The 26805-nt window shown below is 38.8% G+C and overlaps 1 protein-coding gene and 1 pseudogene across 1 annotated transcript in view; both read left to right on the top strand.

Annotated features, from left to right (window-relative positions):
- Window positions 1-10755, top strand: part of LOC126299178 (ATP synthase mitochondrial F1 complex assembly factor 1-like) — a 54413-nt gene extending 43658 nt beyond the window's left edge. Inside the window, exons 6-7 of the mRNA XM_049990946.1 lie at window positions 4276-4380; window positions 10101-10755. Coding sequence (XP_049846903.1) covers window positions 4276-4380; window positions 10101-10256 — 261 coding nt within the window. The 3' untranslated portion in view covers window positions 10257-10755. The remainder of the gene's footprint in view (window positions 1-4275; window positions 4381-10100) is intronic.
- Window positions 10756-22948: 12193 nt separating this feature from the next.
- Window positions 22949-24303, top strand: LOC126298151 (uncharacterized; annotated as a pseudogene).
- Window positions 24304-26805: the final 2502 nt, after the last annotated feature.

Genomic DNA, 26805 nt, shown 5'->3' with positions numbered 1-26805 from the left:
GTAACATGCAGTTTCTTGATGTCTGTGATATACTGTTGGTATATATAAGTAAATCTTCAGAATGTTTCTAGGTGAGGGTAGTACCACATCCTGAAATTTATTGTGAAAACTTTTATTTTTTGTATGGCCTTATGTGGTTTATTTTTGTTATGTATGTAAACCAGAACCATGTTTGCAATGTAATTACATACATGTATGTGAGTTTTGCATTAACACACTGTGACTTGCAGTATTATCTCCTTGTGATTCAAGTTTTTCATTTGCTGATATACTTAACTGAAAATTCTTCCTAATTTGCTGTGGGTATGTTTCCTTTGTATCACTTTGACTTTTATATTGTGTTTCTACCAAATCTGTAGCTGAGGTTGCTGACACACACCTGTGTGGTGGGTGGCACTCGTCTTAAAGATAAACCAGTATGAATCCTGGTGATGGAACATTTTCACTGCCAGTACTTGGCTGGAAAGGGGAGGAGAGGTGGTGATCACTAGTCTTGGAGCCAATCCTAGATTAAATTCCAAACGTCCCTGCAGTTTCTCATGAAGTGAGGTCATGTGACACTGTTTATGGTGATCTCTCTGTTGGTTGGGGATGTGAAGTTCGGTAGTTCTCTAGGTGTTATTTGAGAGGAGTGGTCTGTGTGCCAGCCCTGCATTTCATCCTCTCGCTTCCCATCACCCATGACAAGACATGCCGAATGCTACACTTTATGAGCACTTATCACTGTCATCTACATCACATAGATACTTACCACTTCGTAACTGGTGGGAGTAAGGTAACAGCAAACAATTTCCACTAGAAAATATGCCTAGAACAGTCATGCAGTATTGCTTATCCCCGTTTTCTTTGGCACTGTCAGGTGGTGACCTGTTCTATTTTACTTACCCAGATGGGCCAGTATGACCACCTGCTTAATAGCTTGTTTGTCCATCTTTGGAATGAAATAAATCACTGATTCTGTGTATCAGGGATCCAACAGTATGTTGGTAGGTTTGTGGAGGGATGTGGCATTAGATGTCTGCGCACAGGTCATGTAATTCGCATAAATAACAGGCCGCAGATTTGTGTATGTGGTGATGGCATCCGGTAGTGACCGAAATGGGTCCCGTAGGATTCACATCAGGCAAATTTGGTCACTGAGACAGCAATGTGAGTTCACTGGAATGCTCCTTAAACAACTGTAGCACGGTTCTGCCTCTTCCGACACAGACAGTTCCACTACTGAAAGATGACAGTGTGTCTTCGATTACTACCAGAAGTCCCCTGCAAGCACGGGAGAATGTCTCCCATAGTATAATACTACTCCCACTCGCCTGTGTCTGTGGTGTCCTGCATGTTTCGAGTTTCCATTCACCTTGATGACGATGTTTATGGAGGCGACTATCGACCTAGTGTAGTAAAAATGTGATTCATCCAAAGAGCCGACATGGTTTCCATTGATCATATGAACACATAGGGGTGGCCTGCTGCTGGCTCCATGTTCAACAATGTACGATGAACAATGTGTTCCAGAACACTTTTACATGCGCCAGCATTGTGCTCTTTCGGCAGAGATGTCACAGATAACCATATTTCCTACTTTACAGAGCAGACAAGTCTCCTAACCCCTCATTCTCTGAAGAACTGTGTACATCCAACCATTTCACTGCTCTTCTACCTCTTTCTGTTAATGCTCACAACAGTAGCACATGAACATTAGACAGCATCGCTGTTTTCGAGATACTTGTTCATAGGCTCTGCACTATAATAATCTAACCTTTTTCAAAGTCATTTACTTTCATGTATGTCCCCATTTGGAGGCCATATCTCACTAGGGTAGTCCCTGTCCACATCTGCTCCGCTTATGTACTTTTGTTACTGTGTCACATGGTCGCAATGCCATCAGGCAGCATCCAACATCACGGTGGGCAGTGGTTGTAGTCTTTTGGCTTATCAGTGGATTGTGAGCTTAATGTATGTTTGTTAATCTGCACTTATTAATGGTACAGAAAGACACTAGTCTTGATGTGAGACATTGCATCTGTTGTTTTCGTTGCACTTATTAGCGGTATGGAGACACACTATTCTTGATGTGAGACATCCCTTCTGTTGTTTTCTTATTAGTATGCATAGCCTTGCGTATACATGGGCATTATGCGGTGACTAGGTACACTTGACTACATAAAAAGTGTAGACAGGAAATCGATCTGGTACAGCACGGCCAAAAATGAAATGCATGTCATTTTATTGGGTTACAAGGTAGTTATTATTAAACTTTCACTATTAAAGAGGGCCTGTATGAAAAGCAAGTGCTCTTAGTACTATGACACTTTGTGGAGACATTTGTAAGAAGATAAATAATGAATAAACATTGAAAGAAACTGTTTTTAATTTCAACATGAGATGTTAACATTTGTTAATTTTATAGAATGCTTACATTCCAACTGCGAAGTTGCTGAATGTGACAACCATCTGCAACCATGACAACTTGAAACTGCACTAGAGATACCATTTCACGATTGTTCACAAAACTTTTTGAATGGTGGGCCATGAAATGTTCAGCTGTTGTGATACAACTTGAGCGTTGCTCGAAGATCACATATTGCACGAAGCATACTCATCCATGGCAAGAGTAACTTCTTCAAAAATTTGTGGTGCAGTTGACCATCAGCCTCTCCCAGGAACAATTTCCAAATCACCAAGTAATTCAAACTTTTTAATCATGTTCTTCAACTCTGGTACAGAAAGAGGACCTCTCCATATCCCTTGAATGTATCAATACTTAAGAAGAGCAGCAGTACTATTGATATTTTTTTGGTAAAACAACTTTATGAGTGAAGCCCTCCTCACCTTTTCCAGAGTCTTGTTGACCATCTGCTAATGTAATGCCCACTTCATGGTCACGTTTCAACGTAATTCTTCAGTCCATGCATTGTAAGAGTGGTTTAGTTGTTTCTGACAATGGTAAAATTCTACGCACATCACAGTGACATATGTTCTGTCACAGTAATAGGTTGAGAAAATTTGTACATTTCATCAAATGATAAGCTGGCTGGTTCTTGCATCAGTGCAAGTTGGCCCACAACTGATACATGCAAGGTGAAATCCAGGAAAGAAAGAAAGCCCTACACAGGGTTGCATCACCCATGTAAGAAATCTGGAAATGTTTGTGTAACCGCATCTCATAGGAGTCCCAATCTTAACCCAATTCATCATATGCTGGGAAGGGTGACAGTTGCACTGATGGAAGAGTAACCTACCACAAACATGCAGATGCCACTTGACTGAGAGCAGTGGTGAGAGCCTGCTGTTGTTCTGCGAAATCTTGTTGCTGGATAATGATAGGTTTGAGTGTTTCTTCCATCTAGATGTTTGTTGGGTGACTTAGCACTGCCACTAACATGTGAAGAAATTATAACCCTCACTCGTCGTCAAGTTTGTTATAGCAAGAACCAACACTATTTATGGAACACAGTACTTTATAGAGCAATATGCAAGATACAATGAAGTACAGGTTGTGCGTAGCACTGAACACATTGGCTGGACAACTATAATGCAGGTTACAGAATAGGACGAGCACTTCTTTGCAATTGCTTAAGTAATACTGGTTCTTTGGTGGCTCACCAGAGCATGCCTTCCGGCCGACCCAGGTGGCCTCTATAAGCAGGCCTGTGAACTGTATGGATGTGTGATCTCTAAAATCGCACACTTCATTAGTGAAGGTGCATCACCTATTATTATATTATCCTGTAATTATTGCACAAAGCAAATTAAATGTTCAGTCTTAATAAATATATATGTGGTGTGTGTTCTTTTGGCATTGATTTAAATCAAGGGGAAAAGTTGGAAATTTGTGCTGCACCAGGATTCGAATCCAGATCTTCTGCTTATCAGTGCCCACTTGCAGCCAATGTCTGTAACTTCTTTGTGTTTTTTGAAATCCTTTTACTTATATATGTGAATAATAATAATAATAATAATAATAATAATAATAATAATAATAATAATAAACAAACAACTTAAGCGTGGGGTTTGGAATGCACATCTTAGTGGTGCTGTACTAGAACAACAGCATCTGTAATATTAGATACAGAATATAGCTGCATCTAGTATGTCATTGAGATCAGTTTTCAAACAACCACCAAAACAACAACAATAATAAAATTGTATGAAAATCCTGGAAACTAAGTATTACAGTGTTAGGTGTCAGTTCATATTATTTTTTTCTTTTTCTCAGCAGCCAAGCATGATCATTTTGCTATTTGTGTGCTTCATACATATTCTCTTTCTTTGCAGGCCTATAAAGAAAATGCACCAGAATGTCTTACTCTTGTTCATTATGCGGAACTGCAATCCAAGGGGATTATACTAATGCGCGGAGATTACAATAAAGATATTTTGGTATGTATCATGAAGTGATCATGTTCAGATTTAAACATTAGCATGTGACCACTTACGTGACTAATGAGTAATTGTTAGTTATTGGCTTGGAGACATTGAAGGCTACCTGACCCACCTAGTGGAAAGACTTAGACATTTTTCTGTGTTCAAATGTGCCTTTTCTTTAAGAAGTATGTATTTTAAGTTTAGATGACTGAAAATAAAGTATTGTGATTGAGTTGACAAGGAAAGAGTGACTTGTGATGCTATCACATAACCTGCTCTTCTCAAATAATTCCAAAGTTACTTCCAAGCCTGAAAACCCCATCTGACAGACAGAGTGATATTAACTTCATGTTATGCCCTTATACCGTAAGAAACTATTATGGGATTTGGAATTTAGTCCAGCAATGATGGAGAAATTGTGATCATTAGGGACTGTATGCTGCCATCCCCCATTCTTTGTCACAGACTGAGTTGGTGCAATGGTTAAGATGTTCACATTCAGGAGCAACAAGGTTCACCTCTCTATGTGGGCATCCAAATTTAAATTCTTTATAGCTTCTTTAAACCAATGGTCTATAAAGAATGATCAAAAGAGGGTTGGGCATGACACTCCATCCTGGGGCATTGTTTGTGGTCGGTACAGAGTCAACAACAACGAATTAATATGTTTTAGTAACTAATCAGTTTTCAAGCTGAAATAAATGTATATAAGTTGTCATTAAATAACAGTATGTGGCATTTGCTTTATTGAAGTTCAATCAATGCTCAGTTTATTTAACACCTAAGTCTATATGTGCAGCTATAGTTCTTCAGTAGTGGAGCAAATTATATTTCACGGAGTTCATTCCCATGGACGCATAGAGCTTAAGAAATAATATCAAAGCTCATTTGCTTAAGTTCCAGGCACTATCTCACAAACAAATAAAGTTTAACAACAATGATCTGTGTTCTGTTTGAGAGTTCATGGACTGACTTGACAAAATTCTAAGTCCATGCAGGGCCAGCTTACTGCCCACTGTGTCACAACACCTACAACTACTGAAGTGTATAGAGAAACTAAACCTATTAAAATTTGCATTTGAGTGTTGACGCCCCTGGACTCATATCATCTTCCTTCTTTTATTAATATTATTGATTAAGATTTACAATTTTTGGCGTCTGTAACTGCCACAAAACACTATACATGTGAAAATATTATCCTCAACCAGTAAATATACTGGAGATGAAACTGATTGTTGTTTAGCCACAATTGGATGTCTCCATCCTATAACCCAGGTATTCAGCTGAAGATTGCCATGGAGCAGTCTTAATTTGTAGGTCTGAACAAACTTGCGGAGGGCAGGTGTGGATGAGCAGGCAGATTCACTTAAGTTTGGGCATTGTTGTTCCGAGTGAAATGAGCGAATGACATGTAGATTGACTAACTGATTGGTTGAGTTGACTGTTTAATTTGTTGCAAATTGTGATCACTTTCACGTGTTATTTGAGGTTACTACTGAAAATAATTTGTTAGTTGTATGACAAATTATGAAAACTGTCAACAGTAAACAAAATATCGCCTGTCTGGGAATATTTGTATGTAAAGTGTGACAGTGATAAGTTTGATGTTTGTTTGTTGTGCCGAGTTCAAATGTCTCGTGGTGCAGAGGGAAAAATAACTGTTTTGACTTGTCTTTAAGTCTTTCATTTTAAATTGTTTTATTAAATCGATCAACAAGATGTCATTGCAAAGATAGTAATTGTCACTTCCTCAAGTAGGTGCTTATTTATTGAATACTCATTTTAATTATGCTTGTTTGCGTTACATGAATGTTTTTGTGAAACTTAGTTATAAAAAAACCACTGAAACTGATAGAAAATATCTAACATACCGGAAACACAGTGGAATATTTGTTGTCTACATGTACTTCAGCTATGAAAAATCATTTTAAAATGAAACATCCAGATAAATTCCAAGCAATTAATACAGGCACAGGTGCTGCTGTGCCTGCACCATCTTTAGCCACCTCCAGTACACACTCATCTTCAGTATCACCAGAAAAGCAATAGACTGTCAGAATTGTTTGAAAGAAAATTGTTTTGGAATATAAATGACACAAAAGCCAAAAATATCATTGTTTAACAGCAGCAATTATTGCACTAGACAGTGAGTCATTATCTATTGTAGAAAGGACTGGATTTATGACACTCTTTGAATAAACTTTATCAAACTATAAAATGCCAAAAATTTTTCTTGGCATCAATGACAGAATTTCTGAAAAAATCAAAAGGAACGTTTCAAGTGCTCTCTTGATTTCTGGAACTTCTGATGCATGCATCTGTTTTCAAAATAGTGCCAGTGTCCTGAGATTTACAGCTCATTGGTTGCCTACTGAATTCCAGCTGGAGCACTAAGGTATTACCATGAAGCCTTTTGTAGGTTCTCACACAGGAGAAAATTTAGCATTGGAGATTAATACTATCACAGAGTTCTGGGATGCTGACCAAAACAAAATACATTTAGTCATTGATGACCTTGGTCCTAAAATGGTGATAGGTGTTAGAATGGCTTAGTAATGATTGTGTTAGATGCTTCATCCATTTGCTTTGGAGTGTACACTTGCTTGGAGTGGAAGGAATGATCGCTTTGGTATACAGTCCATAACCTTCATGTCATTCCCTTGTCAGTTTGTGTGACCCTTTTCTATCCATTGGTTCCGCACATGCATCACTGCCATATCAAACTCATTACCCAGTACCTCATTTGAACTCATTGACATGCTAATTTATGCCATTTGATGCCAGTGAAGTGAGCTAGTACAAGTTTCCAACTTTCTTCAGACATGGTGATAAAGGCACAGTGACTGTAACAACAGTTGAAGATGATGATCATGTAAGAGGATAGGCTGCAGGCAATGACTTGCTGTTGGCCCATATGGGAAGAGATCCTTTCATTGGGGGCATATAAATCAGCCATGATGGAATGGCTTGGTTGGTTGCACTTACAAATATTGGAAAGTGGGAGAGATAGGAGACATAGGGGTTTTGGGATTAGCTCAGCAATTTAGGAAGCAATTGAATCTCATGTAGGACTTTGGGGATATGGTTGCCTCTGCTGTTATGTACAGGTGCCAGCCAGATGTGTGTGTGTATTTGTCTCTTTTATTTGGTAATTTGTGTTCATCTTCTTATAAACAAACACCACATGAGAAGTAAATGATGAGCAGTATACACTGTATTTAATAACTTTTTGTCCATCTGTATTAAGATTAATATAATCACGTAAAATTTAAAAAATTCACAGCAAATCAACTGTTCAAAGAGATTTTGGGATTGCAGCCAGTTATCATAAACTTAATTCACAATATTTCGGCTGGACAACTGCCAGCCATCTTCAGGTGAGCCGAACGAGGACTGACAAAGACGTTCTCGACTGTCTTATATAGTGCGCTGATGGTACTGCCGCACATGTGTTGAAGTCGCGGAGACAGAAGGACCGCACTGCCCAGCGGCAGCACCCTCGCTGGTGGAAGTGCAAAACTCGGCTGCCATCAGCATTGTCGCTGGCCGCAGCTATCGAAGTCTTCTGACATCTTCGTCTTGAGCAAATTTCAGAGATGAGAGGAATCCAAGTGTTATTCAGTTGGTAACCACTGTCACGATTCATTAGATTTTCCACAATGCGTATTTCAATGGATTCTTTGATAATGGAGTCCCAAAAGGTTGTTGCTGTGGCCAAAATTGAAGTTTTGTCATACTCCATTGAATGTCCGTTGGAAATACAATGTTCCGCAACTGCAGACTTAATGGGTTGAAGTAGGCGAGTGCAATGTTGATGTTCCGTACAACGCTCTTCCACTGTATGCGTTGTCTGTCCTATATATCCCATACCACATTCACACGGTATTTTCTAAATTCTCGCCTTCCACAGTAACAAATCATCCTTCACCAATCCCAGCAGATCCAAAATCTTAGAAGGTGAACGAAAAACCACTTTCACGGGAAAATGATTAAGAATACTCGCAATTTTAAAGGAGATATTTCTAATGAAGGGAAGAAAAGCTAGGGACTTGGTTTGTGTGTTGTCCTCTTTATCCACTTCCCTGTTCCTGGCTTTAGTTGAGAAAGCCCTGTTAATTTGCCAGATTGAGTATCCATTGTCTCAGAACATCGTCCTTAAAAGTGCAAGTTCCTTAGGCAAATTCTCTGCATCCAACACCGTATGTGCTCTGTGCACAAGGGTTTGGGATGGGTGATGGCAGCTTAAAGAATGCAAGTACAAATCACTGTGAGTGGGCTTAGGATAAACAGAATGTCCCACCGAGCCGTCACTCTTCTGTTTAACCAAAACATCCAGGAAAGGAAGGCAACCATCTGTGTCTAGTTCCATAGTAAATAGAATATTCTCATGGATGGAGTTAAGATGATGAAAAAACTCCATTAACTTTTCTTCTCCGTGGGGCTACACAATGAAAGTATCATTGACGTATCTCCAAAAAACAGTTGGTTTACAAACTGCTGATTCAAGTGCTCTTTCCTCAAAATCCTCTGTAAAAAAAGTTAGTCACCAGAGGAGACAGAGGGCTGCCTGTGGCGACACTGTCAGACTGTTCAAAATATTCCAGGTTAAACATAAAATAGGTTCCTTAGGCGGGAAAGAGCATGTCGAAACAAAGCAGTGATGTCCAATTCAAACTGTTGACCAATTAGTGTCAAGGAATCTGCAAGAGGTACTTTTGTGAAAAGGGAAACTACATCAAAACTCACTAGAAGATCCGAACTACTTAAGTGCAGAGCCCCCTGTCTGTTGATAAAATCAGGAGAGTTCTGTATATGGCGTGAACATTTGCCAACCAATGGTCTCAGCAAAGAAGCTAGATGTTTGACTAAATCATGTGTGGGTGCATCAATATTACTCACTATGGGCCGTAAAGGAAGACCTTCTTTATGAACTTTAGGAATACCATACAGTCTCGGTGGTATGCTGCCGTGTGGTCTCTGGAGCTAACGAGGAAGAGTTCAAAAGTGCGCATGTCTTCCATTGCACATGTGCTGTTGGGTCTTGATCAGTCTTCCTGTACGTAATATCACTAAGTAGACTATACATCTCCAAATACAACCTACAAGATAACAACATGGTAGAATTACATTTATCAGCCTTCAGCACCACTATCTCTGGATCTTCCCGAAGGTTCTGTAGTGCAGCCCTTTCTTCAGCGGTTATATTACTGCGTTGGGGAGGAGCTTTCAGGAGAACCTGACCAGTTTCCCTTCTTATTTCTTCATCAATATCCATAGGAAGGCGATGTACAGCTTGTTCAACACCACTTACAAAACTTATAAGAGGTACTGACTGCACTTGGTCTAGGTGCAAACTTAAGACCTTTGCGCAAAACTGACAGTATCACATCACCTAAAATCTTCTCCGTGAAAAATTACACCTACACCAAGTGCATTACCTCTTATAAATTTCGTAAGTGGTGTTGAACAAGCTGTACGTCGCCTTCCTATGGACGCTGCTGTTCAGCGTGTTTGCTAGTCATTGAGTCTTACTGCTCAACATGTTGGAGTGTTGTCTTTACTTTATACATTGTTTTGCTCTTTTTTTATGTATGCCTGTTGTTGGATTGTGATTTGAACATTTGCTTTTTTTTTTGTACATACTTACTGGGGTGCTGTGTTTAATCTAGTGAATGTGAGAATAATAAAATTTTTTGTTCAATTTACAAAGACCATAACGATAATTTTGTTTTCAGGATGGAAAGGAATCTCAATGTTTGGCAAATCAGCTACAGATGTATTATGGCCAGGACAACGAGAAACGGCTGAATCTATTGGAGAGATTTACTTCAAGACCAGATGACTTCAGACACATGGATCTTATTGCAGAATTAGAATGTCTTAGTCTATAGATATGGAGGAAAACATATTAACAGTGCTGTGATAATTTCACTTAGAAATTGTTTTCCTATTTCTGACAAATAAATTAAAGTTTCTACTTGAAATACACTGGTAATTGAGATGCAATGTATATTGTGCTTTCTGATGGTGCAGTGGAAATGGCAGGAGGTCTGCTGCATCACCATGGCTCAAATTTAATGTTACCACTGGTCGTGAATGTCAGGATCTCATGGAATTAAATGTCACATCTTTTTTGCCAACTTCAAAAAGAAATAATGCTATGCGAGTTGAAAACTGGCAGTACAATATAGGCCACAAAATACTTCTTACTATTTCATTTAGTGTCACAGTTCTAATTCTTTAGGTAGGACAATTTTACTGCTTCCCAATTATTGGTGTGATGAAACTGTTCAGATCTTCCTGCTTTCACTTTGATATGGTGTCCAATGTATTGCATGAAACTGGATTAGATTTGTCATAAATAAAGTTTCGAGGACACTTTTCACTAAATGAGTTGCTTGATACTGTAAAACACTGTTAATGTTGGTTCATTCGAAGACTGTGTAAAACAGTAAGCATCAGTATAACTGTACTTTGTCTTCATTTTTATACTGCAATCAATTACATATTGTTACATGACTAAGGTGATAAAGCGTCATTACTCCATTTGAATCTTTTTGGTGGAAAGCGTACAGAAAAAAGTTCTAAAAGTAATGCTTGTGTTTGGTTTCCTTGTTTTCACATTTCATTGAAACTTACATGTTCTTTCATGTCACTTATGTATATGATTTGCATATTATGTGTGCTGCTTCAAATGAAGCAGTCGCTTGTTAAATGTGTTTATATACTCCAGTCCTCCCCCCATGAACCATGGACCTTGCCGTTGGTGGGGAGGCTTGCGTGCCTCAGCGATACAGATGGCCGTACCGTAGGTGCAACTACAACGGAGGGGTATCTGTTGAGAGACCAGACAAACATGTGGTTCCTGAAGAGGGGCAGCAGCCTTTTCAGTAGTTGCAGGGGTAACAGTCTCGATGATTGACTGATCTGGCCTTGGAACATTAACCAAAACGGCCTTGCTGTGCTGGTACTGCGAACGGCTGAAAGCAAGGGGAAACTACAGCCGTAATTTTTCCCGAGGACATGCAGCTTTACTGTGTGATTAAATGATGATGGCGTCCTCTTGGGTAAAATATTCCGGAGGTAAAATAGTCCCCCATTCGGATCTCCGGGCGGGGACTACTCAGGAGGACGTCGTTATCAGGAGAAAGAAAACTGGCGTTCTACGGATTGGAGCGTGGAATGTCAGATCCCTTTATCGGGCAGGTAGGTTAGAAAATTTAAAAAGGGAAATGGATAGGTTAAAGGTAGATATAGTGGGAATTAGTGAAGTTCGGTGGCAGGAGGAACAAGACTTTTGGTCAGGTGAATACAGGGTTATAAATACAAAATCAAATAGGGGTAATGCAGGAGTAGGTTTAATAATGAATAAAAAAATAGGAGTGCTGGTAAGCTACTACAAACAGCATAGTGAACGCATTACTGTGGCCAAGATAGACACGAAGCCCCTGCCTACTACAGTAGTACAAGTTTATATGCCAACTAGCTCTGCAGATGACGAAGAAATTGAAGAAATGTATGATGAGATAAAAGAAATTATTCAGGTAGTGAAGGGAGACGAAAATTTAATAGTCATGGGTGACTGGAATTCGTCAATAGGAAAAGGGAGAGAAGGAAACATAGTAGGTGGTTATGGATTGGGGCTAAGAAATGAAAGAGGAAGCCGTCTGGTAGAATTTTGCACAGAGCATAACTTAATCATAGCTAACACTTGGTTCAAGAATCATAAAAGAAGGTTGTATACATGGAAGAAGCCTAGAGATACTGACAGGTATCAGATAGATTATATAATGGTAAGACAGAGATTTAGGAACCAGGTTTTAAATTGTAAGACATTTCCAGGGGCAGATGTGGACTCTGACCACAATCTCTTGGTTATGACCTGTAGATTAAAACTGAAGAAACTGCAAAGAGGTGGGAATTTAATGACATGGGATCTGGATAAGCTGAAAGAACCAGAGGTTATACAGAGTTTCAAGGAGAGCATAAGGGAACAATTGACAGGAATGGGGGAAAGAAACACAGTAGAAGAAGAATGGGTAGCTCTGAGGGATGAAATAGTGAAGGCAGCAGAGGATAAAGTAGGTAAAAAGAGGAGGGCTGTTAGAAATCCTTGGGTAACAAAATAAATATTGAATTTAAGTGATGAAAGGAGAAAATATAAAAAATGCAGTAAATGAAGCAGGCAAGAAGGAATACAAACGTCTCAAAAATGAGATCGTCAGGAAGCGCAAAATGGCTAAGCAGGGATGGCTAGAGGACAAATGTAAGGATGTAGAGGCTTATCTCACTAGGGGTAAGATAGATACTGCCTACAAGAAAATTAAAGAGACCTTTGGAGAGAAGAGAACCACGTGTATGAATATCAAGAGCTCAGATGGCAACCCAGTTCTAAGCAAAGAAGGGAAGGCAGAAAGGTGGAAGGAGTATATAGAAGATTTATACAAGGGCGATGTACTTGAGGACGATATTATGGAAATGGAAGAGGATGTAGATGAAGACGAAATGGGAGATAAGATACTGGAAGAGTTTGACAGAGCACTGAACGACCTGAGTCGATACAGGGCCCCCAGAGTAGACAACATTCCATTAGAACTACTGACGGCCTTGGGAGAGACAGTAATAACAAAACTCCACCAGCTGGTGAGCAAGATGTACGAGACAGGCGAAATACCCTCAGACTTCAAGAAGAATATAATAATTCCAATCCCAAAGAAAGCAGGTGCTGACAGATGTGAAAATTACCGAACTATCAGTTTAATAAGACACAGCTGTAAAATACTAATGCGAATTCTTTACAGACAAATGGAAAAACTGGTAGATGCGGACCTTGGGGAGGATCCGTTTGCATTCCGTAGAAATGTTGGAACACGTGAGGCAATACTGACCTTACGACTTATTTTAGGAGAAAGATTAAGAAAAGGCAAACCTACGTTTCTAGCATTTGTAGACTTGGAGAAAGCTTTTGACAATGTTGACTGGAATACTCTTTCAAATTCTGAAAGTGCCAGCGGTAAAGTACAGGGAGCGAAAGGCTATTTACAATTTGTATAGAAACCAGATGGCAGTCATAAGAGTCGAGGGGTATGAAAGGGAAGCAGTGGTTGGGAAAGGAGTGAGACAGAGTTGTAGCCTCTCCCCGATGTTATTCAATCTGTATATTTCTTCTTCTTCCGTATCCGGATGCACCAATTATATCTTCCCTTCCCACTAATTAGCAACGTAGTTTGCTTTGTCATTGACTTTCAAAATATCATCTTAGTGCATGTTATAGACATATCTGGGCAAATCAGTAGGTGGTCCAAGTCCTGTATTATCTGTATATTGAGCAAGCAGTAAAGCAAACAAAAGAAAAATTCGGAGTAGGTATTAAAATCCATGGAGAAGAAATAAAAACTGTTAGGTTCGCCGATGACATTGTAATTCTGTCAGAGACGGCAAAGAACTTGGAAGAGCAGTTGAACGGAATGGACAGTGTCTTGAAAGGAGGATATAAGATGAACATCAACAAAAGCAAAACGAGGATAATGGAATTTAGTCAAATTAAATCGGGTGAAGCTGAGGGAATTAGATTAGGAAATGAGACACTTAAAGTAGTAAAGGAGTTTTGCTACTTAGGAAGTAAAATAACTGATGATGGTTAAAGTAGTGAGGATATAAAATATAGACTGTCAATGGCAAGGAAAGCGTTTCTGAAGAAGAGAAATTTGTTAACATCGAATATAGATTCATGTATCAAGAAGTCGTTTCTGAAAGTATTTGTTTGGAGTGTAGCCATGTATGGAAGTGAAACATGGACGATAAATAGTTTGGACAAGAAGACAATAGAAGCTTTCGAAATGTGGTGCTGCAGAAGAATGCTGGAGATTAGATGGGTAGATCACGTAACTAATGAGGAAGTATAGAATAGGATTGGGGAGAAGAGAAGTTTGTGGCACAACTTGACCAGAAGAAGGAATCGGTTGGTAGGACATGTTCTGAGGCATCAAGGGATCACCAATTTAGTATTGGAGGGCAGTGTGGAGGGTAAAAATCGTATAGGGAGACCAAGAGATGAATACACTAAGCAGATTCAGAAGGATGTAGGTTGCAGTAGGTACTGGGAGATGAAGATGCTTGCACAGGATAGAGTAGCATGGAGAGCTGCATTAAACCAGTCTCAGGACTGAAGACAACAACAACAACAACATACTCCAGTATGAAAGGGAAATCCCATTATTTAGCCATGTTATTTTGAAGTGGATTCCAATGCTGAAATTTCTTTCCTGTTTGAGTAATACATTTTATGTATAAATAGCCATTGCTAGAACAGTAATTCAGTTAGTTACTATATCTTCTTTTCTGTGGATACTAGCATATCAGACATGACCATAGGACTGACTGACTGACTGACTGACTGTTCGCTGGGCAACCATATTTATATCAGCTACAAGGAACACTATGGGCCAGCGTATTCACGTGAGGAGATGAGTTTGGCACGTTCATGCTGCAAGTGCAGTGCTGCGATGAGACTCTGCTCTCTAATGGTCATCTAGGCTCATTACCTTTGGCAAGCATTCACCTTCCTGGGAGCCAGATACAAGAATGAGTAGGAAAACCAATCCCATAATGTTTGAGTGTAGCATTAGTAGTGTACTGCTTGACACAATCACATTGTTTAAATAGCGAGCCATAATAGTGCAAAGTGATATGAAATGGAATGAGCATGTAAGGACTGTAGCAAGGAAGACAAATGATTGACTTCAGTTTATTGGGAGAATTTTAGGAAAGTGTGATTCATCTGAAAAAAGTGAGACACATTATTGAGTACTGCTAGGGTGTTTAGTATCCCCACCACTTTGGAATAAAGGAAACCAACAAAGCAATTCACAGATAGGCTGCCAGATCTGTTTCCAGTAACTTCGATCAACACCCGAGTATTGTGGAGATGCTTATTGAATTCAAATGGGAATCCACAGAGAGAAGACAATGACATTCTTTTTGTAATGTGCTACTGAGAAAATTTAGAGAACTGGCATTTGAAGTTGACTGCAGAGAAATTCTGCTGTTGCCAAAGTTCATTTCGCATATAGATTACGAGAACAAGGTAAGAGAAATCAGGGCTCGTATGGATGCATGTAGATAGTAATTTTTTCCCCGCTCTTTATATGAGTGGAACAGAAAGAGAAATAACTATTAGTGGTACAAGGTACCTCCTGCCGTGCACCATACAGTGGCTTTCAGAGTATGTATGTAGATACCAGGTTAACCTGTTAGCTAATTGATGATGCAGTCATAATGTCACGATCTTCTGCCTCCATCGGAGGTATTCCCATTGAATGTGGCCTTCACTAATGGTAAACCACTTTCTCCTGTGGTACTGTTATTAACTATCCCAATGATGAAAAAAGAACCACTGATGTCACAGTTAAATGGGGCTCATCAGCTTAGGGGATTTGACAAAGGAAGCATGACTGCTACTTTTTCCAGCCATGTCTTCCAGAAATGTGCCAGATACCTTAACTTATTTAACATGAAAATTCTACCTCTCACTGTGGTGGTCTTTCATGTTTGTCTTAAATTACATTGCCTCAAAGAAGGCTCATGAATTATATGTTATGTGTGTAACCTATCTTCATGTTGTTGACTGCAAGGAAAGATTTTCATGTTTCTTGATGGAATTTTATAAAGTATTTATAATATTCTAAAATTTTAAGTAAGTAAAGAGTTGCCCTCCAGACAGAAAAAGTATGAACCAGAGTAATTATATTATGGTTGACTTATAGCATGAATGTTTCAAATTGGTATCAAAATATACAGGAGACCAGAATATAGCTCATGCCATTTTCTATTCATTCCTGAAATGAATTTAAGAATGAACTTAAGAGAAAATTCACAAGCCTAATATTTACACAAACATGTTCAATGAACCAGTGACAAGATAAACTTACATTTGAATTAGGAGCTAGTTCAGTCATTGGTGGTAATGGAATTGATAGAAAGGACAGGTAGAGAAAAAAGATCAAATAAAGGAAAATGATGTGATGAAGTTTGTCAAAAAGGAAGTGGAGAATATGGTCTAAATTATTGTGGTTTGAAGACTGAAAATGGAGACAAGAGTTACCTCCGATAATGTATCAGATTAACCATTTGAATTCTTAGAAGAGAGAAGAGGAATGAATAGCCTTGCAAAAGCCTTGTGACTAGAAGGTGGAAATAAAAGTAAGGTCGCAAGAAAGCTGTTAGGTGCTCCATAAGGTGTCACAATGAAAACCTTTGCACCACATACAAAAATTAAAATTTGTTTACATTCTTGTCCAGTGAACAAAACTTTTTCTGTACTACTGAATTTCCTACTTTTGCAAGAGACAATGGCAAAGACTAAGGATCACAACTAAGACTTAACACAACAGGAGGTAAGTGATGATGTGAAAATGTTGAGGAGGAGGAGGAGGAGGACGAGGAGAAGAAGAAGAAGAAGAAGAAGAAGAAGAAGAAGAAGGCACTTGGTATAGTTTAACACATTGACTGCTGTGAGGCTCCTAGTGGACACAGCAGGGGATGCTGTGTGCCCACTGGTGGACACACAAGTCACTCTGTTTAGTACAGTATACCTTTGTTTGTTGTATAAAGTTGCAAAAAGCAAAGTTCAAAACGGTGACCAAGATACTGTACCTGATGTCCTGTACACTGGCATCAACTCAAGAAATACAGATGAATGCAGAGTACTGCAGTATATATGCTTCCACTGATCAAATATTAAATGCAATGAATAACCGAACATCACCCATTGGGATATTTTGTAATCTCTCAAAGGCTTCTGATTGTGTGAATCATGAAATTCTTCTAGATAAGCTTAAGTATTGTGGTATGAGTGGGGCAGTGCACAAATGGTTTAATTCATACTTAACTGGAAGAATGCAGAAGGTTGAAATTAACAGTACAGATAGTCTACAAAAAATAGCAGAGTCCTCTAACTGGGAGTTATCAAGAATGGTGTCCCCCACAGGGTTCAGTCTTGGGTCCCTTATTGTTCTTAATATATATTAATGACTTGCCACTCTATATTCATGAAGATACAAAGTTAGTTCGTTTTGCTGATGATACAAGTGTAGTAATTACACCTAAGAAGCAAGAATCAGCTGAGGAAATTGCAAATAATGTCTTTCAAAAAATTAATAAGTGGTTCTCTACAAATGTTCTCTCACTAAATTTTGAGAAAACACAGTTTATACAATTCTGTACAGTAAATCGCATAACACCATTGATAAATATAGGCTATGAACGGAAGTCTGTTGCTAACGTCGAATAATCAAAATTCCTGGGTGTGTGCTTGGATGAGAAATTGAATTGGAAGAAACACACCAATGATCTCCTGAAATGGGTAGGTTCAGCTACTTATTCTACTAGGGTTATTGCAAATTTTTGTGATAAACATACAAGTAAACTAGCCTACTATGCCTATTTTCATTCACTGCTTTCACATGGCATCATATTTTGGGGCAATTCGTCATTAAGAGAGAAAGTATTCATTGCACAAAAGCGTGTAATCAGAATAATAGCTGGAGCCCACCCAAGCTCACCTTGAAGGTATTTACTTAAGGAACTCGGGATATTCACAGTACCTTCACAATACATATATTCACTTATGAAATTTGTCATTAATAACCCATCCCAATTCAAAAATAACAGCAAAGTGGATAGCTACAACACTAGAAGAAGGGATGATATTCAATTTTCTGGATTAAATCTCACTTTGGCACAGAAAGGGGTGAATTATGCTGCCACAAAAATCTTTGGTCATTTGCCAAATAGTAATAAGTCTGACAGATAGCCAACCAACATTTAGAAGCAAATTCAAATAATTTCTGAATGACAACTCCTTCTACTCAATAGATGAATTCTTAGATATGAAGTAGTAACTGTAAAAAAAGAATTAATTAATTTTGTGTAAGGAAAACTTATGTTAAAGTGACACATTCCACATCATTACGAAATGTTGTATCCATGATCTATGGAACAAGGATTGATGTACGTATGTATACTGTACTAGATGAAGTGGAGTCTTTGACCATCAGTGGGCACAGTGTTAGGTGTGAACCTCTGCTGTGTCTGCTAGCAATCAACATGTTAAATAAAGTGGCAGATAATAAAGGAAAGCTAATCGTCCTTTCACAAAGTAATCCATAAATTGGTGAATGTTCCACGGAAAACTGAGCCTTTACCTGTTGAATAAAGAACAGCTAACACAAAGAATTAACAAAATCAGTGGCAAGTGTAGAGGAAACAGGTAGGTGAACCTATTGTCACAAAGTTCTGTAAATTGTTATTTTATTGTACTTAAAACCAGTAAATAATATATTAAGGTTAAAGGAAGATATTAATCACCACCTTTAGAAGAGCATTTTTGTTGCTTTGGAGTGCTGTAGATGGTGAATAACTGGTATCGGGCTAACCTGTGATTTTGCACCATTGGCCAAAGTCATGGCAGTGAACTGTCTTTGGGCCTATCGGTTGTTTGGAGTTGTACAGTACTGTGGATTAACATGGAGGTATGGCAGAATGGTAGAAATAAGATATCGTGTTTCGATGTGCCCATGATCATGCTGTGAATGGGGTTGCCTGATTTATTAATATCTCAGTATGGACCGTTCAGTATGTTTAATAGGAACACTTGTAACCATGTAACTTGGTGTAAGAACAGTGGTCATAGGAAGCTGCTGATGTCAGACTAGAGGCTAGTGTTGTGCCTCCTCAATGGCAGCTGGTTTCAAACTTACCAGCTTTTGGGGGAGTGCTGTACACCCAATGGGCATTTGACCTACAGTGTGGAGAGGGTGCAGATCAGGCTGGAGATGATTCTGTGATCTTTTGGTGGTGGTTTTGTACCATGACTTGGGACCACTCATTCATGTTACTGCAACTATGAACCAGTATGTTTATTTCAACGTTCTCAGTGACTTAGAGTTTTACATGGTATTAGCATGATGTCTCCTGAGGATGACAAATGTTTTGTGCAAGCCTATCAAGCTTGTTTGAGATGTAGCAGGATGGCATTGAGCTCTCACACTTGGGCAGTGAGGGTTCAAAGGGTTAGCGAGGGCTGGAGGAGTAAGGTGGCTCAGCAAGATACACAACATTCATGAAAATGTTTTATTGCTCCAACAAGCTTACAGTAGTACACGACATTCTTGAAAATGTTTTATTGCTCCAACAAGCTTACAGTAGCTACAGGTGTGCACAATTGTCATGTGGCACAGCCAAGTATCACTATATAGCATTCATTGTTCCATGAGCATTGTCAGTCATTGATCTTGTGGACTTCAGCAGGAAGTGTTGTCTTGAAGACATGAATAATTGCTATGCTCAGCGTAACCCAGCAGGGCCATGACTGTGTGTGGTTGATGTTTCTCAGCAATGTTGTGATAGGTGGTCTGGAGTTGTCACGTTGCTAGGTGGCCGAGATCTGCCCAGCTGAGGCAGGTGATGTGTCTACAGATTTGGAGAGTAAACGGGTTAAGGGACTGGTTGGTGGTTACGGACATTGGTAGATGACCCAATAGCTCAGTGGCTAGGAGCATCTCAGCTTGACCCTCAGCATGTCTGGTGACAGATGGACCCCATGGCTGAGTGACCTCATATCGGAGACTGATATTGTGATGGACACCAACTCCATGACTCGCTGATTTGATGATCTGCCTGGCAGCGACCTGTATTTACACATGCCTAAGCTAGTTTTTTGTGGTGTCAGTGCTGCAGATGTCATGTACACTGCATGCCAAAGTGTTCCAGGTTTTGGTAACTATCTGGGCACTGACTGGCATGATGGGTGCTGTGATGCAATGCTATGTCAGCATAATGCTAAAAGTTACTCTTTTTACAGTGTCAAGCGTTCTTGCCAAGTCCCACGTCATTACACTCCTTTTCTCTTTGAAGAATTTGGCTCAAAAAGAGACCATGATGTCATTTATAAAATACCACATGGTTGCGAACCAGTCCCACTCATAAAGTATAAATGAAAAATGTTATCTCATACTCATATTTTGCATTTTTGTGCTATATTTTTCGAATTCTGAGTTTACTGCCAGGCCGCTAGGAGTGCTATTTTCATTCTCCATTTCTGTATTGTAACATGGATCTTGCACTTCCTACAATTTGGTATTCTGTGGTGATAACAGTAGTGTACTGACTGCATATGGTATGTAGTTTTTGTTTTACTCTTCAAGTGTTTTTATAAAAGCCTTGTACCGTATTCTTGAATATGATTATTATTCTGCTTCCAACTATTCTATTTGGCGATTTTTTTTGTTATTTTATTTTACAGGAAGTTTTCACCATTGTTTTGCATCCCCATTTAATAAGTTCTGTGACTATAAGTGGACGTCCGCAGCATATGTTTTCACAGCTGTCTCTCCATAAGAAAGTTATGGTTAAGAAAAGAGGTTGTTCAACACTTAATAGTCTAACAGCTCACCCAAGGATAAGACTGGATGTTAAATCCTGAGCTTGCTGGGGGTGCAGCTTGTGATGCCAGACCATGAAGTGACTGACACTAAGTCATTCTTTCCAAAACTTGTAAAAATGACTGCAATGTATTTGACTCACTGTCGGATTTGTTATGCACTCTTGTATGTTTGGACTTGGGCTGGACAGCAGGTTCCATAGATTTTTATGCCTGTGAGCATGTACAGGGTGTTTCTATGAGAGCTGCAAAAAATGTAACAGAACATAGAGAATGCTCCACTGAACAATTTGAGGTAGGGAATCTGGGGTCAAAGAAGCCAGCTTATGGAGAAACTGAAGTAAACTTGTCTACTAAATTGTCTAGCATTACTCTTTTCCAGATTACGTACAATTAATATGCGTACAAGTTTACACATACTGTACTGTCTATTTGCATGTACATTTTTTATTTCCTGCAAGGAAACGAGGAGGATGAGCCCGATTACTAGGAAGTCATGATACAGGCTTTGTTTACTTTACTTACGCATAACGTGGCTCTGTTGTATTTACATTGTCCCATGACAGAACATGCTATGAATCAATGGCAGACCCATTCATTACTCAGTGCTACTCAGAGATGTACAGTACAATACAGTGGAGCAGTATCAGTACAGTTTCGCAGGACTCACTGACATGCACCTTATGTATGGGGAAGTACGTTGCAATGCTCTTGCTGCTGAAAGGCTACCTATACAGGGAACGATACCCTAACAGGCATCATCCATCATAGCGAGTGTTTATTTCTCCTGATCAATGAATGCAAGAGACTGGTTCTTTGGAAAGGTCCCTGAAAACGCGAGGACCACTAGCACACTTGATTTTGAGGACGTGGTGCTGGAATGAATTCTAACAGGCCCCCTTACAAATACTCATGATATTGCACTTTAAATGAGCCCTGCACATTCTAGTGTGTGGTGAGTACTCCATGAACAATAACTATGCACATATCATGCACAAGAAGTCCATGCAATGCTTATGACTTACTTTGCATCAAGGGTCATACTGTGTCAGTGGTTGTTCCAACAATGGACTGATCAACCAAATTTCCTCCAAACCATACTGTTTACTGACTAGGCCTCATTCGATGGTGATGGTATTTCAAACAGCAGGAATAGCCATGTGTGGGATGAGAAAAACTCTTAATGCTGTAGTCACACCACCAAGTATGTTTTCCTGTGAATATCTTGGCCGGTATTGTAGGCAACAGTCTCAGTGGGTCATATCTTTTACCTGGCCATCTGAATGGCCACCTGTACTTCAGGTTCATGCAAAGAGTTCTACCTGAGTTGTTGGGGAATGTACCCTTAGTTGTTTGTGGGATGATGTGGATACAACGTGACAGTGCACGGCTGCACTCCAGTGTGAATACCCTCAACCATCTCAGTGCTGTATTTGCTGGTCATTGGATTGGAAGGGGAGATCCTTTCCAGGGCCTGCTAGGTCACCTGACCTGAGTCTCCTTGATTATTTCTTAAGGGGATCTCTAAAGTTACTTGTGTATGAGACACCAGTGGATACAGATGGAATTAGTTGCCAGAATTGTAGCTGCCCATGATGATTTGAAATACAGCAGGGATATTTGTAAATGTGCTTCAGAATCATGTTCGCTGCTGTCATGCTTGCATTAAGGTTGATAACCATCAGTTTCAGCACATTTTGTAAGATACAGTAGAAATGGTACCTTCAGTGTGTCAGTGATGGTATTTGCAGTTAACTGTAAATAATGTAAATAAAAAAGTACACCTTAATCTAATTTTATTCTTATTATCTTCATAAGCTGACTTCGCCAACCCAGCTTCCCTACCTCAAATTGTTCAACTGAGATTTTCAGTTATTGAGCGTAATATGAAGGTTAATAGAACCATTAAATTCTGTCCAAAACAATAGATTGCATTTTCTTGTGTGGAAACTTTGAAACTCTGTTATGTGGATGTGATGGAAAAACGTGATTCAGTAAATCTAAGAGACATTTAGAGGATTAATGAATTTTGCATCTAGTTATGTTCAGATTTGAAGACTCACTTAGAAACCAGTGAAGTCTTCAAAAATGTTTCTAAGACCATTCAGAATGAGATACTTGATTGCCTGCAACAAATATACCATGAGGAGGTAATAATGGAAATTAAAAAAAGCATCCTTTGTAGCTGTCATGGCTGATGACAACAGATGTTTCAGAACACATTGAAATGATCCTTTTTCTTTTGCTATGTATTGAATGGAGAAATATCTGAGTGTGTTGGGGATGTTTTTCCGAGAAAATCAAGGTGCAGATGGCATGTCAAAACATATTTTGAACAATATGACGTAATCCATCAAGTAAATGGACTAAACTGGCACTTCAGACATTTATTGGTACAAATATCATGAAAAGGAGAAAAGCAGAAGTTCAAGCAAAACTAAAAGCAGTTTATATTAATGGACATATTATTCATTGTTATGCACCTCTACTTAATTTAGTAATGAGAAATACAACAAGTATTATATGGAATGTAAGAATATTTTTCTGTAATAATCTGACTGTATTCCAATAACCTGCTTGAGATCACAACATGTGTCCAGTCTAAAGAAGCATATTGATGCTAGCATTCCACATCCATCCCCTACAAGGTGGTACTTCGACATATGACCCATAAACAAAGTTCAAGAAAATTTGTAACCTTTCAAAAAACTAACTTACTGAAATTCATTCAACATCAAATGCAGATCAAACCATTGCAGAAGCAACAGAAACTTTAAAATTTCTGGTTGCTGATTATTTTAAGTTTTGTTTAGAGCTTTTTCCTCAGATTATGTTTCATATTAAAAGTAGTTTACAAGTAAATGCAATTTCAGAAAATAGTATGTTTAAAACTGATGAACATTTAACAAATTTCAAACTGCTATTTTAAAATTAAGAAGCTCAAAGTACTCTAAGAGTCCTTCAAAGGAAGCTAAGGAAGTATGTGACTTTATAGATGTTGATGCAATGGGCAGATATTCTTCTACTAAACTCATGCTAAATTGTTCAACAAGAAATGCTTCACTAGGTATAAGGATGAACATCCTCCAGAAGAGATAGTGCTGACCAGTGAAGCATATTCCCTGACTGACAAAGAAAAGCTTGAAATGGAACTAAAAACATTCTGTCACAGGAGTGATGTTTGTGAATATTGCAAATTAATTCAGCTGCAGAAATTTATGTTCAAAAAAATAGAAATCCAGATGATGCTCTCAGTGAAATTACAAAACTAATAAAAATCCTCATGACATTTCCTATGACTATGTCAGAGGCATACCACTGCTTTTACATTGAAAAGAATAAAAAAAAATTAAGAGGCACTAAAGATTTGGAAAGACCAAATGCACTTGCAGTTATTTCAGTGGAGACAAATTTCCTCAGTTGTCATCCAGAGTTCAAAGAGAAATTTATTGACCTTTTGTGTAAATTAACAAAAGAAGATAGGATTTCATTTTTAAATGAGTAGATCAAACTTGAACTGTAACAATTTAGGTTAAAGTAATTAAAAATGTTTGATTTTGTTCTTTATTGTTGTCAAATTCGATAAAAAATTCCTTTTTCTAAATTTTTGTTTACTTTTACATGATTTTAAAATAATGCTAAAAGTTTTCTGAAGTAGTACCTCCACAAATTTTAGCTATGAGCTGACACTGATTTTATATCAAGGTCATAACTCCTATCCAGGAAAGTGCCTCACACAGACCCCATAATTTTTGAGCAGCCACATTCAACACACATTTTCTCTCTTCTGATAATGAAAGTTCACCTCTCTTTCCCTCCCTCCCTGATTTTTTTAAGTCTCATGCGAACTATGTATGAGGAATAAAACACACTGAAACTTGTGAAAATATTATTTGTTATTGTGATACAACTTTCATACAGTGTTAATATACACCTTTGTGCTTAATTGACTGTGGAAAATAAACGACTGCTATTAAAACACTGCCATCCTTTTTTTTTACATAAGTTTCATTTATTACTCTGCAATATTTTCCAAATAACTGTTTTTTATGTGCTTCAAACACGAATTTCATTTAAATCAATTGGAGCATTAATAGGCTTAGGTACACCACCTGTTAACTTCACTTGTATGGAATTTCTGTTCATAGGAGTAATACTAGTAGATTTAGATATAACACACATGCATGCACTTGTACACTTATCTAACTCCTCATCCTCCTCACGAACTTTTTGTTCCAACACATACTTGACAATATCATTGAAGAGTGCCTTAACATATGCTTGCCATAGATTGAGTCTGTCCATGGAAATGAATATTGCAGTACCCAAAGTGAACTCTATTATTGTACCCCATCTGATGATCTCTACTTCTACCATAACTTCAAAGTCTATGTCACATGCTAAACTGAGATTAACATGTTGGTGGTCTCTTGATAAGTAGGGGTGAACAGCAGCTTTCTGAAATGAATTACCTATAGCCTGATGTGTGGTGTATACCTTGGATATAGTGTAAACTTAACGTCTGGAAACAGTTCTGTGTGCTGACATGATTTCCACTCTAGTGTCATGTGAGCTGCACCAAGGAGTATGTGTGGGTGCACTGACTTGATATCAGGTATCAGGTACTGCATCATCTACATCAGGGGGCTGCTGTAATGAAGGAGGATTAAATGAAAACCATAAAATAAATACACATATACAATGAATAATAATGAACATTGAGAGAGAAAAGTGGGTTGATGCAATTGACTGTGCAAGTCAGTTTTCTCTGTCTGTAGGTGGTGGATCTTGCTTTGTAATGATCAACCTTTCACTATGGTGCACACAGCATGAGTGTCGAATCCACATGATGGCTAGAAGCCTGGATGCTATGGATGAGTGGTGGGGGTAGGTGATTGCAGTGCCATGCAAACCGGAACAACTACACTCTAACACACAAAAAAATCTATGCACCATGGAGAAATTACCCAAATGTGACAGAAATTGGTAGGCATGATGTACATTCACTGAGAAACAAATGATTACAATTTTTAAAAAATCTGATGATTTATTCAAGAGAAAGAGTTCCACAAACTGAGCAAGTCAATAATGTGGTCTTGGCATTGATTGATAGAGTCGTTGGCTGCCCTCCTAAGGGATATTGTGCCAATTTGTGGTAAGTTGACGTGTTAGATCACCAAAATCCCTAGCTGGTTAGAGGACCCTGCCCGTAATGCTCCAAATGTTGTCACTTGGGGAGAGATCTGATCACCTTGTTGGCCAAGATAGGTTGTGGAAAGCATGAAGACAAGCTGTAGAAACTCTCGCCATGTGTGGGTGGGCATATCTTGATGGAATGTAAGCCCACGATGGCTTCCAATAAGGGCAACGAACCAGGGCATAGAATATCAACAACATACTGCTGTGTTGTAAGGGTGCTACTATGAAAGGAAATGGCACCACAGATCATCACTACTGGTTGTCGGGCTCTATGACAGGTTACAGTCAAATTGGCAGGTCCTCACTGTCTTGTGCATCTCCAGACACGTCTTTGCTGGTCATCAGAGCTCAGTTTGAAGTGAGACTCATCACTGAGGACAATTCTATTCTGGCCAGAAAGATCACTGGATCTCTCCCTAATTGAGAATGTTTGGAGTGATGTGAACAGAGCCCTCCAAACATCTTGGGATTTTGATGAGCTAACACACCAATTGGACATAATTGTGCACAATATCACTCAGGATGTTGTCCAACAACTCTATCAATCAGTGCCAGCCAAATAACTGCTTGTTTAAGGGACAAAGGTGGACAGGTGCATTATTTACTTGTTCAGTTTGTGAAGCTCCTTCTCTTGAATAAATCATCAATTTTTTTAAAAATTGCAATATTTTGTCCATGCATGTACATCACTTCTACCAATTTTGTCCCATTCGCATAATTCCTTCATGGAGCATCACTTTTTTTTGGTCAGAGTGTATTTTGGACTGGTAAAGCAAAAGGCTGTGCCTGTATCCCCAGAT

The sequence above is a fragment of the Schistocerca gregaria genome, chromosome X (assembly GCF_023897955.1).
Source record: "Schistocerca gregaria isolate iqSchGreg1 chromosome X, iqSchGreg1.2, whole genome shotgun sequence".
Lineage (NCBI taxonomy): Eukaryota > Metazoa > Arthropoda > Insecta > Orthoptera > Acrididae > Schistocerca > Schistocerca gregaria.
The sequence above is the reverse complement of the archived record's forward strand: the minus strand, read 5'-3'. Positions and strand labels throughout refer to the sequence as shown.